General features: G+C 41.9%; 1 protein-coding gene across 9 annotated transcripts in view; it reads left to right on the top strand.

Annotated features, from left to right (window-relative positions):
- BCOR (BCL6 corepressor) overlaps positions 1–15,138 on the top strand; it is an 88,304-nt gene that overhangs the window by 54,880 nt on the left and 18,286 nt on the right. For 7 of the 9 annotated variants that reach the window (XM_053386919.1, XM_053386915.1, XM_053386921.1 and 4 more), the window contains 4 exons: positions 5,994–6,272; positions 6,605–6,958; positions 10,713–11,041; positions 11,525–11,662. In XM_053386919.1, the coding sequence (XP_053242894.1) occupies positions 5,994–6,272; positions 6,605–6,958; positions 10,713–11,041; positions 11,525–11,662 (1,100 nt within the window). The remainder of the gene's footprint in view (positions 1–5,993; positions 6,273–6,604; positions 6,959–10,712; positions 11,042–11,524; positions 11,663–15,138) is intronic. The other 2 variants (XM_053386922.1, XM_053386924.1) reach the window with 2 other exon arrangements.

The raw sequence follows: 15,138 nt of genomic DNA on the forward strand, positions 1-15,138 counted from the left end.
TTCCTAAACTACCTGTCTGCTGCAAGAAATAAATTAACCAATTAAAAAGCTCTTGCAAGCACCAAGTCCTCATTTGCAGAGGAAGCTCTGGCTGGGTCTCTGCATGATTCACTGCTGTGGACTTGCCTCCTTCCAATCAGCCTCTGCTGATTGGCAAGTGGTCCTCTTGCATCTCTGCTTCAGATGTCATTGGATCTTTCAATCATTCCTCATGCAGAAATTCAGCAGCATTACTCAAGCTCAAGAGGAGGCTACCAACTGCATCTTTGCAAGAGTTGCTGCTCTAAGCTGGCCCTTCTGGTCAAGAAGCACCCCTGGCTTCATGACCCTGTTGAGACAAAGGCACAGTGAGGGGGATAATTGTTACTCCTGCCTTCAACCTCTAAAGAAGTAAACATTTTTCAGGTGTAAGGGTGATGTATATCAACCTTAATTCAGGAGATAAGTGTTGTTCAACTACCAGAATGTAAGAAAACATTGGAGTAGATGATTTTAAAATGCACTTGTTATTTAAAATGAATTTATGAACAGTGGGTATAATGTACGGCAAGCAGAAGAGAAATGCTTATATCTGTCAGGCTGTTAGGAATTATATTGAGAATGAATCCGTAGCATGTTGGAGATATCTGGGTTCCTCAAACCAAACTTCTTTATTTTTAACCCAAGAATTTAGGAGATTTGGGTAAGTGGGTGGGGACTAAATTATGATCTCTACATTTGACATTGTGCTTCTGATATTTTCCATTCATTCTACAATAAGTTCAACCTGTCTAGGAATATTTTTCCAGGGCTGTCCTTCTCTTTCTGCTGCTTTATAAGGTTCATGAGGAAGAGACATACACAGAAGTTGTTCATTCTTTTGGGAGGAACAGACTAATTCAGTGCTTCTCCATTGCTCTGACAGATACTTTTCATTTGTCTCATTTTGGGAAGATCAAGGCCATTTTGGGGAGATTGCTCAGAATGAACAAGACTGTTAAGCACAATGAAAATGCAAAGTGACAAACATTTACCGTATTTTTCGCTCTATAACACGCACCCGACCATAACACGCACGTAGTTTTTAGAGGAGGAAAATCCGTAGGCATGCCACCCGTAGGCATTTCCTCCATAACACGCACAGACATTTCCCCTTACTTTCTAGGAGGAAAAAAGTGAGTGTTATGGTGCAAAAAATACGGTATTTGTCTTGCATGTTTGGCAGTGATAAAAAAGCCAAATCCATGATTTGTTGTGGAGGGAGAAATAAACAAAGGTGGAAACATCCTGCATGTGGCAGAAGTATAGGGTAGCTGACAGTTTGTATTCCTTCATGTAGGGCTCAGAATAGGGATGTATTACTCTGTCAATTTTGATTTCTTATTTTTTCCAATCTTAAATTCTGTTTGGCCAATTTCTGTTGTCATTCATGTGTGTTTTTTTAATTTGCAAGAAATAAGTTCTCTTACTATACATATTTTTTGCAAGCACTTTCCCCATAGGTAATATATTTTTAATGTTATCTTTACTAACGTAAGCATTTTTGTTTGTGGTTTTCTCAATACACATTTTTGTATGCATATTTTGGTTGGAGAGCTGCACTGTAAAATTCAGAAAAGAATGAAATTTGATGAGTAGTTGTGCTTTGGTTTTCATATGGATTCAGGAAGTGAAAATTAGTTTCAAACCAAACAAATTTCTTCCCTATCCCTAAACTTGGGTAATATATTTATTATACCTATTCAATAGATAAGACGTGACTTTCAGTGCATACTCTGAAGTAAACCCAATTGAGTTCAATGGCGCTTACTTCTAGGTAAGTGTCATAGGATTGTAGTTTGGGTCCCGTTTATTTCCAGTGCAGGTAAGAGTGCATGTGAATGGTGTATAGTCCTAGGGTATTTACTCTGGTGTAAGTTTCCCTGAGAAGTAACTTCCATTAAATTCAGACCCATAGGAATATACTCTAAGTTGGGCTTAGCTGTGACTAACATAGGCTGCCTTTTGCCAATTGTGATTTACTTTTGGATGAGGACACTGGATAATTTTAGAGTCTGGGTGGTCTAATAACATTTCCTAAAGAAGTTCCCTGGGTCAGAACTAAACTTAAGAAAGGAAACGTGTCTGCTACCATGTTTGAAGAAGATAAAGGACTTCATTTTTATAATGAAGTGAACTTGCTTGTTTCCTGTTCACATATACTTTAAAGGTAAAGGTAAAGGTACCCCTGACCATTAGGTCCAGTCATGAACGACTCTGGGGTTGCGGCGCTTATCTCGCTCTATAAGTCGAGGGAGCCAGCGTTTGTCCGCAGACAGCTTCCGGGTCATGTGGCCAGCATGACTAAGCTTCTTCTAGCGAAACTAGAGCAGCGCATGGAAACACTTTTATTTTCCTGCCGGAGTGGTACCTATTTATCTACTTGGACTTTGACGTGCTTTCAAACTGCTAGGTGGGCAGGAGCTGGGACCGAACAACGGGAGCTCACCCTGTCGTGGGGATTCAAACCACCGACCTTCTGATTGGCAAGCCCTAGGCTCTGTGGTTTAGACCACAGCGCCACCCGCGTCCCCTTCACGTGTACTTAAGCAAAGTTAAAAATTATTTGTTGCTCCAAGTATGATAAGTGTACTCTGAGCAACAAACAGTCCTTGAAGTAGACTATTTTCATTCTTGCTGTGGAATGCAAGGTTGTATTTTAGTTTCTGTGTTATCATGGTTGGACTGAAGCTGGAAGATGCATGCAATTTGTGGTGGTAGATTTGGAATGCAAGAAAGATCTGAAATGGCCTTATCCTGAGGAGTTGTAAGGAATGCTTGCATAAAACACACACATGCAGCAGATGGTTACTTGACCATCTCTGTAAATTCAGGGTCTCCTTTTTGCCTGATGTTTAGATATAGGGAATTCCCAGATTGTTCAAGGAGGGATATGAGCTTGTTTTATGCTGATATTCCTGTGTGCTTTCTTATCTGTAAGAAGAACTGTCTTTGATTTAAAGCTCCCCGCCTCCCCAAACAGATTCTCAGTAGGTAGCAAACTGGTACGGAATGCTAATAAAAAAGTTTAGTGAAGTCATCTTCTATCAGGCTCTTGTGGTAGAACAGAAACTCCCCCTTATATTTGACTTCTTAGCTGTTGGACTTATCAGTCAGTTGAGTTTTGTTTTGTTTTTAGCCCTGTTTCAATTTCATATAGATACTGGTTTGTTGACCAAATCCCTGTGTGTATTCCTGCCCCCCTCCCTCTGGGCCCTTCTGTTACTGCTGATTCTGAACTGCAAGTGTAGCACACACGTGGGCATAATGTGTTTTTTAAAAATCCACTCTTGATAGAATGGGGGTTAGGGGTTGGTCCAAACACCTGAACTTGTTTTAGAAACTGGACTTAGGATTTGGGTTAGAGATGTGAATCAGCCTAAGTGAGAAGGTGGTTGCATCAGAGGAAATGGTAGAGAACCTATTCAGCAGATTTTTGTTATGGTTCAGGTCAAAAACAGGTTAACAGCCTGGAGTGTAATCTATCTGAGGTCCACTGGAGCTCTTGTTATTCAAGGCCCATTGGAACTAATGATGGTTATATGGGAGCTGTGCTTGATGGTTGTATGCTTTAGTGTTTCGTTTAAATGCTTTGTTTAAATGGTTGGTCTATTGGTTTAAGCCCGGTTTGCAAAATTCTTATGTAACTATGAATTAATACTCCAGAGCATGGGCAGGTAAACTAAAGCCTGGGGGCTGGATCCGGCCCAATCGCCTTCTAAATCTGGCCCGCGGACGGTCTGGGAATCAGCATGTTTTTACCTGAGTAGAATGTGTGCTTTTATTTAAAATGCATCTCTGGGTTATTTGTGGGGCATAGGTATTCATTCATTCCCCCCCCAATATAGTCTGGTCCCCCACCAAGGTCTGAGGGACAGTGGATCCAGCCTCCTACTGAAAAAGTTTGCTGACCCCTGCTCTAGAGTCATATTTCAGGTTTACTTATAATCTTCAAAACATGGACTTTTCTCTGGGCTAGCAACATCCCAATCCTCTAAATATTTGCAAGGAGCTTGCTAGTATTCACTAATGAAGCTTTATACAAAATTAGAGCGAATGCTTTCTTCCAGCATCCAGTCAATAGAACATTGAATAATAAAGACTATGAAATACCACCAGTCAAGTCTTTATATCAGAGGAAAAATAAGTTGTAGTATTTTCTTTCTTTCCAAGTTTGCAAATCCAAATGTTTTGTAGATTTGATCCAGTGTTGTGTGCCTTGCTCATCATTTTTTAATGCAAACAAATTTTTATACCTCATTTTCTTCATTATCTGTAAGAGATCATATATTTCAGCAAAATCACACATGCCAAAAAAGGAAGTTTCATATTGTGTGTCATCTTGAGATATACACCCCCTTTAAAAAAAAATATCTCACACTAAGAACCGCCTAGAACTGTGTTAAGGGAAACACCTGTTTAGATTGCTGGTCATCATGAGTTCATCAAAGCTAATGTTTGGAGCATGATGTTGTTCTCTTCACAACATCAACATGTAATCTCAATACATGTTGAACCCTTCCTATAAACCAGTCCCAGGCAAAACTTGTTTCAATGTAACTAAAAATATTATGATAGGAGGGTAACCTAGTCCTATTAATCTGCTCTCAGTTTTATCTGCATGTAAATCTAACTCATAATAATAGCAACAACACTAAATATTGTGTAGATTCTTGTGCTTTGACATCATCAAGTTTCAATGTAAACGAGCTGCTCCTGTAAATTGGCTCAGTTTAACCCTCACTGTTTTATAATCTTCCTTTTCTGGGTTTCAAAACTCATTTCAGTCTGCTTTTTGAAGTAGCAGGTGTCAGACAAACTTTTAAGAAGGGGGCTGATGGAAGGAGAAGATAAGGCAGGCAGCAAAATGGAAGAGGAGGAAGTTAAGCGGGTGATAAGATTGATGGGATAAATTAGAGGAGGAATGTGCGGGAGGGTGGGAACAAAGGAGACCAGAGGCAGATACATGAGAAGAGGGCTTGGGCTGCATCCTTTAAAAAAATCCTTATCTACAGAGAAAGATAATGTGGGAGGGGCAAAGAAGCTTTAATAGGATTGCACAGGGCGGAAAAAAGTTTTTAAATCTTAAAAATTTCAGGTTCAAGGCGTGGGATCCTTCTTATTCATTGTTGATATACAACTTTGATTTTTTTAGGTCTAGTTCAGAAATGTTTGTCTGTTGGTTGAAGACTGTGGTTTTTGTTATATTGTATATATCCTTGTCTAAGGTTAAGCATAACCTTGAGGAAACAAAATGTCAGCCAGGTTTTCAAGGCCTGCTGCACAAAAGGAAGAAAGTTGTAGACTTTTTGAAGACGAGTGGCATTGCAATATGTTAACTGCACTACTAAATCCCCGAATACGTGGATACTGGTGGTGTCATAGGTCAGAGAGGGCCACCTTCAGCGTCAGCCTAATTTCATGCAGGTTGCAGGGGCGGGAAGCAGAGAGAGTGAGCAAATCAGATTGGCCCTTCTCACTTTTCACTCTGGCCCTCAGTATGTGGCCCCTGATTAATTACTCTCCAGGGAACGTGACTCTCAACAGAAAAGGGTTTCCCATCCCTGCAATATGTGTTTCCAGCAGTTCAGGTTATGGTGTATCGTCACACGTCTTTCATTCCCTGGGTTTGCAAATTTGACTTGGAGCGCTAGAATTAATTCATGACAACTGGTTATTTTGCATCATGAGAAAAACAATATTTTGCATCATACCTACTTTTCCTAGTGAAATACCAGCAATATTAGTGTATGTCTAGTTTTCCTGTTGGTCCTTGATGTAATAATATTCATCCTTACCAAAATCCATAGTTGTGTCTAAACTTTTTCATCTACTTTGTAAATTCTCTTTACAAGCACGTACTTGGTGCTACAATTGCTCCGAAGAGATGGAAGCAATTGCGCGAGATGCTCGTTGAGTTAGTGATGTGGTAACCCTTTTTGTTTTTTGTTTTGGTTTTTTTGTTTTAAATGAAGGTGATTTTCATAATACAGAGAGCACCCAGGACCACGGTTTTGAAGTTCCTGAGGAGAAAGGTCCTCCAGCAGACAGTTGTGTGGAGAGACTTACTGTATATGAAAAGGCCAGCGACCAGTCCGCAGAAGATGTCAACCAGGCCCTGTGCCCCCACCAGGACAGGAAGCGTAAACATTCTGGTGAGAAAATGCAGAACGATGGAAGCCTTAAAGAAAACTTTGTAGAGGAGCAGGAAGATGAATTTGCATCAAAAGCAAAAAAGAGGAAGAACTCCAAAGGTAACCCGGCCAAGTTGGTCACTCTTTAAGGCATGGCTTGTGAAGTGAACACTCTTTGGATTAACCTATGTCCATTTATGACCTGTGTTGTGCCAATCCCAAATCCTCGCCTGAATTATGTTTGGGTACCTACAAGGTACAAGAATAGTCATTGGACAACGTAATCTTTGGCCAATGCAAATTGCTGTAGTGCATGCAAACCCCTCCTGAGCTAATCTTTTAAAAATGCATAGTGTGGTGGTGAAGCTGAAACAATCTGCCCCACAAGTGAACTATAGCTTTTGTTTCAAGTTGAGGGCCTTTTGATTAATTTTTAGTTATTTTTCCATTAGATGACTGGCCTGAGAGGGAAATGACAAACAATTCCTCTAACCACTTAGAAGAGCCCAATTGTAATGAGGTGACCAACCTGAAGGTGTGCATTGAATTAACAGGGCTCCATCCCAAAAAGCAGCGTCACCTGCAGCATCTTAGGGAACTGTGGGAGCAGCAGGTGTCACCAGAGAGATCCCCACCCGGCAAGTTGGGCCGGCAAAGCAGGAAAGATTTAGCTGAGGCTGTTCAGCCAGAGGCCACTGCAAAGGTCAAAGACTGCACAGAAGAAAGGCACACCAAGAAAAGGTCAGAGGTCAAAAGCAATAGAAGTTGGTCTGAAGAGTCCCTCAAAACAAGTGACAATGAACAAGGTATGCAGAGATTACTAGGGAAATCTAGCATTACTTAGTGACGCATGCTGCCACCAGTGCTAAGAAGCTGTCAGTAGTTTTTTGGGTAGAAGTTTTATATTATATTATATATAATATAAAATTTTACTATGATCATATAAAGGACTTAAAGTGCCACTATTAAACCACTTATGCTTGTTTTGCCAAATCTGTAGTGTGTGGTGCTAATTGTGTTTTAATGCCACATCCTAGATGTGTGTGCTGTCTGTGTCGTGTGATTCCCTCCCCGCTTCAAATTGGGGGGGCGGGGGCGGGGAAGAGAATACCAAAAACCTAAAATACTTTTGTCTGTAGGTTCTTTTTGGTCATTTTTGCTTTTTGATATTCTTAACAGTTTTTGACTTCATAACAGTCCCCCCCTTCATCTTTACCAGCCAGGAATGATTTTGATTTCATAACAATTTTTGACACGTATGAATGAGTGTAGATTAAGGAAGATAGTATGAAGAGTACTGCGTCTTTTAACCACTTGTGGGAATTCACTGCTCCATTAGGTTTGAACTTCTGAGTTAATTTTTCCCTGCTCTGGAAAGCTGGAGGGAAGGAAGAGGCCTCCTTGTGTTCCATTCTCTTTATGCCAGGATAGGTGCACAGGTGTCTTTCCCCAAATCTTTTCTGCTTTGTGGTTAAATGCAGACTAGCTGAGTTCTTCTACCTAGCCTGCTTTACCACTTCTTTCTTCTCTTTCCTAATTAGTCGTCGTCACTTTTGTATATACTGCAACTTCTACACATAGATTGTACTGAAAACCAGTTCACAGGAAATAAAATGGCAATTTAAATATAACGACAAGCAACGTAGCTGTCATACACAATAAAAATCTATAGAAACCCACTATAACATTGAAATATAAGATTTCACTCAGTGCCATACACGCTGTAAACTTTATATTTTTATTCCATAGTTCCATAGTTCCAGCCACCTTTCAAAATCGATATTATGACCAATGTCTATCGCCCATTTAGTCATTGCCTCCTTCACCTCCTCGTCTTTTGTATACCACTCGAGTAACATATCATATATCCTAGACACTATTTTACTCTTGCCTTCAACAACCTCCACATTGAACTTAGATTTTTTATCTTCAAATCCTGCTATCTTTTTATCTTCTTTTAACAAATCATTCACCTGGTGGTATTGCAACCAGCCAGTGAGTAGGTTTTTTATCTCTTCATACGGTCTAAGTTTAATACCTTGTTCTGTTTTACTTATAAGTTCTTCATAAGTGGCATTTTTCTCTTCCATATTAGTTTTCTTGATAGTTAACACCTCTATTGGTGAGATCCACCAGGGGGTCTTCATTTCCAATAGATTTTTATTGCTCTCCCATACCTGAAATATTGGTCCCCTGAAAATGTGGTTTAGGAAGCCCCTGTGCACCTTCACCTTTTCATACCATAGGTAATAATACCTATTATCAAAGCCCTCCAGATCCAATATGTCTCTATTTTCCAATCTAATCCAATCTTTTAGCCACAGTAGACATGCCGCTTCATAATATAGGCTCAAATCCGGTAGGGAAAAGCCCCCTCTTTCCTTTCTATCTACCAGTATTTTCATTTTTATTCGCGGTCTTTTTCCCTGCCAGACGTATCTCCCCAGGGCTCTCTGCCATTCTTTACATTGCCTTAAACCTTTAAGTACAGGTATACATTGAAATATAAGATTTCATCTCCAACTGGGAGCTCTTTGGGAAAGAGCTTCTGAGGATCAAATTATATGTTATGTTAAATTCTTCTTTAACCCTTTCTCCTTACACTGTTGTTCTGACTAATATCACTCCTCAGAGCTGCTATAGGTACCAACAGCAGGTTCCCTGTAAGAGCAAATAGCAGCTGGAGAAGGGAGGGATTTTAATCAGGACCGTGGTGCAGGGGGAAAGGGTCAATGCCCTTCCCATGTGCTGTGCTCCAGATCGCAGCTGCTGTGTCTTAAAATAAAAACAAAACCTGAAACATATTAAATCAAATCATGCATTTAATGTAACACATAGTTTGGCCTCTACCATTTCAGACCGTGATAGGCAGAGTTTTGGTTTTTTGGTTTTATATGGGAGAAAATTCTGTTATTGAGAGCAGAGATCTGAATTGTTGAATGTTCTCCCATACAAAAAGACTCCCTGCGCCCGGAAAGCAATCTTATGGAAAATGAGCCTTCTTTGCAACATGCTAGTTTTCCAGGTATGGGGATATTTATTTATTTTTGGAACAGAGGAACATTGAAGTGCAAGCCCCTACTTCCTGCCTGAAAAGTCCAGCCACAAGTTTCACCCTGGTGAAAACTAGGCCTAAGTGTACAACAGCTAGAGGATTCACCACTTTCTTATACGTTTCTTAAAAAGTTTTTTTCAGACAAGAGAGAGAATCCTTCATTAGATAGACAGATCAGACTCATGAGTTTCTATTCCATTCAGACATTGCTTGATCTTACAGAAACAGAATTTAAGAAACCTTGATCTGATGCACTGTGAATTCAGATACAGTCATACCTTGAGTTGAATGCACTTCGTGTTACGTCCGGGTTTTGCCGCTCGCGCATGCACAGACGCTCAAAATGACATCACGCACATGCGCGGTAGCGGCAAAACGCAACACGCGCAGACGCGCCGTCACGTCTTTTGTGTTCCATTCAGGATGCGAACAGGGCTCCGGAACGGATCCCGTTCGCATCCCGGGGTACCACTGTACTGTTCTTACTCTAAAACCACAGCTAGTCATTCATTTTTTTCCATTTCATTTGTTCTGTTGGTCCCTTTTGGGTTCTGAAGAAGTTTAGTTCTGATTCCTCTTACCTGAAAATTGTCATGTAAACAAACTCATCATGAACCTCTTTGCTTCCTTTACATTTCCTTCATGTCTTAGGGAATCCTTTTCTCTCTTCAGGCATGGTCAGTAGAATGTTACAAAAGTGGAATGAACATTGAAGCTATGAGAAATGCATTGTTGGTATTTTAGAGAAGCTGAAAAGGTCACTTAGGGTCAATATATCCTGTTTCTGTACACGACATCCTTGCAAAATGCAACTCTTGAAAGTTAGGTCCTTGCAATGCAGCAAACAGGAGAGACAGCTGCTTAATGGTTAAGAGCCATACAACACTGAGAAATTGCTGTTTGGATCTATGAATCCCTTTTCAGAATGCTGCAAGAAACAGACCCAATGCTTTCCTCATTTTTGGTGCACAAAGGGAGACTTTTTCAAAGGCAGAAATGGGAATTGGGCACTCAACCAGCGTTTCTGATTATGGAAACCGTTTCGGTGTCCTTTGAATTTTATACTCCACTCTGCTCTACAAAAAGCAAAAATGGGTTTCCTGAGGTGGAAAGGTTTCAGCAGTTCTATACCTGAAAGAGCAGTATATTCCCACTTTGCTAGCATGTCATTACAGGTAAGGAAGCCTCTTCTCTCATCTGCATCCATATAAAGAAGTACACTGAGAAGGAGGCCTGATTCATATCTACTTTGCCACGATGCTTAGATGGTGCAGTGCTAGACTGTGTGGTTGTTTACTGTGCTTAGATCTCGGAACAGCAAACTTTGTTTAGCAGATGTACCTGCCCATTACAATTACTTTTTATCGCTTATAGTCCAAATGTGGAATTGCTTAATGCAAATGTAAAAGTTTTAAAATAATGTGTCATGTGTTAGGTGTGTGTGTGTGTGTTCTCTTTCCTTTCAACACACTATGCAATGTACGATGCCTTTCCTCCCCATTTAGGTATCCCTCCATTCCCAGCATCTCCGCACATGAAGACCCTTTCATCTACCAATATAAACAGCAAAAGGCAAGCCCAGCCAAGCTGTACTCCAGTTTCAAGGTTGGCTGCCAAGCAGCAGAAAATGAAAGAAAACTGGAAGACAGATGTGCTGTGCACAGACGAGGAAGAAGATTTCCAAGCTGCATCCCTGCTGCAGAAACATGGCGACTGTGAGAAGCCACCAGGGAAACGTCAGTGTAAAACAAAACATTTGGCACTGCAGGAGAGGAGAAGGAGGTCATCCCTGACAGGAGATGATGTCACTGATCTCGAAAGTGCTGAGGAGAAGGTATCTTTATTCAAACCCAGTTGTCCCACTAATATTTCAGGTTTGGCTAATATCAGCCACTTTAAACGCTTAGCTTGTTGTCTTATGTAGTGGCCCTTCCAAGCCCTTTCTGTTTACTTTAAAACACATTGTATTGTTCTGCAGTGCTCAATCCACTTTACTCCATGACAAATCCGTGAGGGCTCCTCAGATTCTTTCAGGATTTTGATCTTAAAACTTTTAGATGGTATAAATCTAGAAGTCGACACTACTACACTTTTAAAAAGAGAGAGAAAGGAAAATGGATTTTCAATGAATTATTAAGGATGGATGGGTGGGGTGTGGAATCCAGTAATGATTTTGACAGGTCATAGTTAATGAGGAGAATCTGGAAGCGACCAGAGGCTCCTTCAGACTGTGACTCTTCGCCAGTCAAATCACATGAGCAGGCATTGTACAATCGCCTGCAGCAGCAGAGTCCCTCATTATTGCCTGTCTCTTCAGCCCTCACAGCTGCAGATTGCAAGTGCCCCTCAGGAGACTCCCCCAAGTCGTCCCATGCCGCCAGAAGCCCGAAGGCTTATTGTCAATAAGAATGCTGGAGAAACTCTTCTGCAAAGGGCAGCCCGACTGGGATACGAGGCAAGCATTGTTTCTGAAGTTCACTACTCTGAATTACAATGTGGAAGATGCTTGGTGTCACACATAATTCTAACTGTGCACGTGGTTGGAGTCTCTCTTTGTGTTCCTTCTCAACATGTCGAAATATCTCCAGGCTCTCTGTTCTGTTTCTTTATTCAAGCGTGCAATTAGTATATTTTGTGAGCAGGGCTAGGAAAGAAACAATATAAACCCCTGTAAGTTAATAACCTTGAGCCTGAATAGGCGCCAATCATTTTCAATAAGAAGTCAGTTCTTGATGTGCTTTGCAGGATGGGGATCGTGAGTAAGTAGTGGGGGATGGGGATAGATACCCCGATACACAGCCAAAGTTAACATATATGCTCCATTTCAGGAAGGTTAATTACCGGCACAGCTTTGGCAGAGTGTGGACACGCTTCATTTCAGGGCTGCTTTTGAACTTTGCATTTTAATGTTATGAATATATATTTTGTGATGCATTCCCATATTTGAAAAACAAACTGGCATTTAGAGCTGGTAAATCACAGGGACTTACAGACTTCAGGTGAAAATAGTCATATGTACAAATAGTTTGGAGATCAGACTTATTAGCAAAGCAGCTCTATAGGTGCCTATGTCTTTGGGTTTATTTTCCTTTCTACATTTTTAGACATTGCTTGTAAGAATGCTGCCATCCTTAAAATGCTATATATAGAGAGAGAAAGAGGGTGGGGGATGGGTCCTGACAAATCCTTCTGTTAATTTTGTTTTATGGAAAGGTTTTGTTTATTTCTACCTGTAGCAATAAAATGTGAGATCTTCAAAAGCAGGGGTGTGGACTGGGGAACCGGTGCCCTCCATATGTTGACTCCAGCTCCCATAAACCGCAGGGATGATGGGAATGCCTTGCTTCCAGTGGTGGTTACAGAGCTTAGTCAAGCACAAGTCAATCAGAACTTTACCTGTTCTGATCCTTAATCAAGAAGCAGTCAATTTGCTGTACCCCTTTTCCTTGATGAAAAAGAGAAGAGAATCAGTTCAGTATGTTGAAGCCTGTGTTGAGGGGCTAGGTAGCAATGTGGCAACTGAAATACGGGTAGTGGTGATATATTTAACTTCTTGTGTGGTAGGGCAATGTGGCATCTTGTATATGGGAAAAGTCCAGTGATTAAAGTCACAACAGACAATTTCATTCTCCACCGCATCATGGAGCACTTTCTAGTCCTGTTGTGTTGGATGAGTTTCAGTTAGCAAGACTTATGGACATGGACATGGTGCTTGACTTGGTTTGGGCAACTACTTCTGCTCTTCTCCCTTGATGCTCATGGTTTTTTAAAACAGCAGGGTTGACCACCTCAGAGAGGTGATTAAAGCCTCCTTGCAAGAGGGGGTGGGCCCCCCACCTGTCAAAAGGAGATAGTGTTCAGACCACTCCTTAAGAAACACTCTGTGGATTCAGAAAATCTAAATAGAAATTGGTCAGTCACTAATGTTTCCTTCTTGGGCAAGGTTCTTGTGGGGTTGCAGGACAGATCTTGGGTATCCTGGGTGAAACCAATCTTTTAGTTCCATTTCAGTTGTGATGTAGGCTTGCTTTGGGTAACCCTGTTAGGAGAGAGACAGAAGAGTGTGTTCCTGTTGCCGCTAATTTATTTCTCAAGGGCTTTTGACACCATTGGTCATTCTATGCTTCTGGAATGACTGTCTGAGCTGGGGTTAGGTAGCACCACTACCACTCTGACTTGGATGGTTGTTTTCAGAGGGTGGGGTGTGCTGGTTTTGACCTATGTGGCTTTGACCTATGTGGCTCAGCACCCCAATTCCTCAAGGGCCTCTTCTCCCCACATGAAGCAACCCAGACCCTACTCTGTGTGACCTCCTGTGGGAGGTGTGGAGGGTGGCAACAGGAGAAGGAGCCTTTTCCATGGTGGCCCCTCTCCCCTGTAAGTGGAGTGCTCTCTCCAGGGAGGCACACCAGTGCCTGTTTCTAGGTACCAGGCAGAGCCATTCTTATTCACCTAGGCCAGGGGTGTCAAACTCAAATTCATCGGGGGCCGCATCAGCAGTTTGGTCACCCTCAAAGGGCCGGTTGTATCTGTAGGAATGCATGTAAAGTGGAGGTTTCCTGTGTAGAACGGCCGGCGCCACTAGAGGGCAGACGTTCTCTGGCTTGTAGGCTGCCGCGCATGCACTGAAGAGGCGGCTTTCTTGTGTCAAAAAAAAAAGAAAGAAAAGCGAGAATAAAAGGTGAAGGCCGGCGGCGGCTACACGGGCCACATGACGAGGCCTGGCGGGCCGGATTCGGCCCGCGGGCCTTGTGTTTGACACCCATGACCTAGGCCTTGGGATCTTAATTTTAGCAGGGTGTGGTGGATCTGGAGCTGTTTTTATGTATGTTAGTTGTGTCTGCTGAGTGCCGATGGGGTGTGTAGGAACAGAATAGAAAAGGAATGGTTGGCTGACTGGGAGCACTCCCATGCTGCAGCATTTTGTTGCAGGACCCACTTGTCTCTGTAGGATCTATAGGTGTTAGTAGTGGAGACAGTTCTGAACCTCTGTTCTTCAGCCACATTGGGCTTCTGAGGATGGACATTGAGCACGAACAACAAGAGTTCAGCGCCACCTTATTTATATATGTAACAACATTTTATATGAGACGCCCTTGGAAACGTTCTGCTTTTATAGCTACCACATGCCACTGGGAATCTTGCCTCTGACTTTGACGAGGTGTCCCATAGCTTAATTAATTCAAACTGTATTCCACCAGGCTTCAAGGAAAACAAATAAGGACAGTGCTGAAGGCCCTTTCCAGAGTAAACAGCGGCAAATACCAGATTAAAACTCCTCCTGAAACAGCTGTACTGAATGCACAGTTTGACGGGGAAAGGGAGAGGCATTCCTAGGTGGTACTCTCTTGTGTCTTGACTTGGAGATATCAGTTACATGTCTCCTTTTCCTTCATCATGTCTGCTCAGGGCCAAACGAGATGTGATTGTTTCAGCTCGGTTTTGTGTATTGAAACACTCTGTAGGAGGAGGATTTTAATAGCAATGTGAGTGTAGTAGGTTGGGTGCCGACTCCACTATGTACCTATTGCTGACCTCTTCATGGACCTTCTCTCCAGAAGCTTTTTGCTTGGTTGTGTTTCAGAGCTTGGCTGTGGGGCTGGGGTGGGCAAGAGATGCACCGTAATGCCCAGATCACCAACTTTCATTAAGGAAAAAAAGAAAAAGAAAGTTTATGGCACTTTTAGAACCCAAGCTGTGAAGCAAAATGTGCAGCCCGATTGTGGAAACTCTAGAGAAGAAACACCTTCGCTTGCTTTTCACTTTTCCACCTTTTATTCTGGTCTTCCCTGGTGGAGAAGGGGTTGCTGCCCTATAGAAAACAATGCGTTTATTCAGGATTCGTGTGTAGCTGTGATTGGGGAATAAAGTGTTGTTGCACTTATTTTGGAGGGATTTTGTGTAGTGCACGTCAACCCTCAAGTGTTGTCC

The sequence above is a fragment of the Podarcis raffonei genome, chromosome 4, assembly GCF_027172205.1.
Source record: "Podarcis raffonei isolate rPodRaf1 chromosome 4, rPodRaf1.pri, whole genome shotgun sequence".
Taxonomy (NCBI): domain Eukaryota; kingdom Metazoa; phylum Chordata; class Lepidosauria; order Squamata; family Lacertidae; genus Podarcis; species Podarcis raffonei.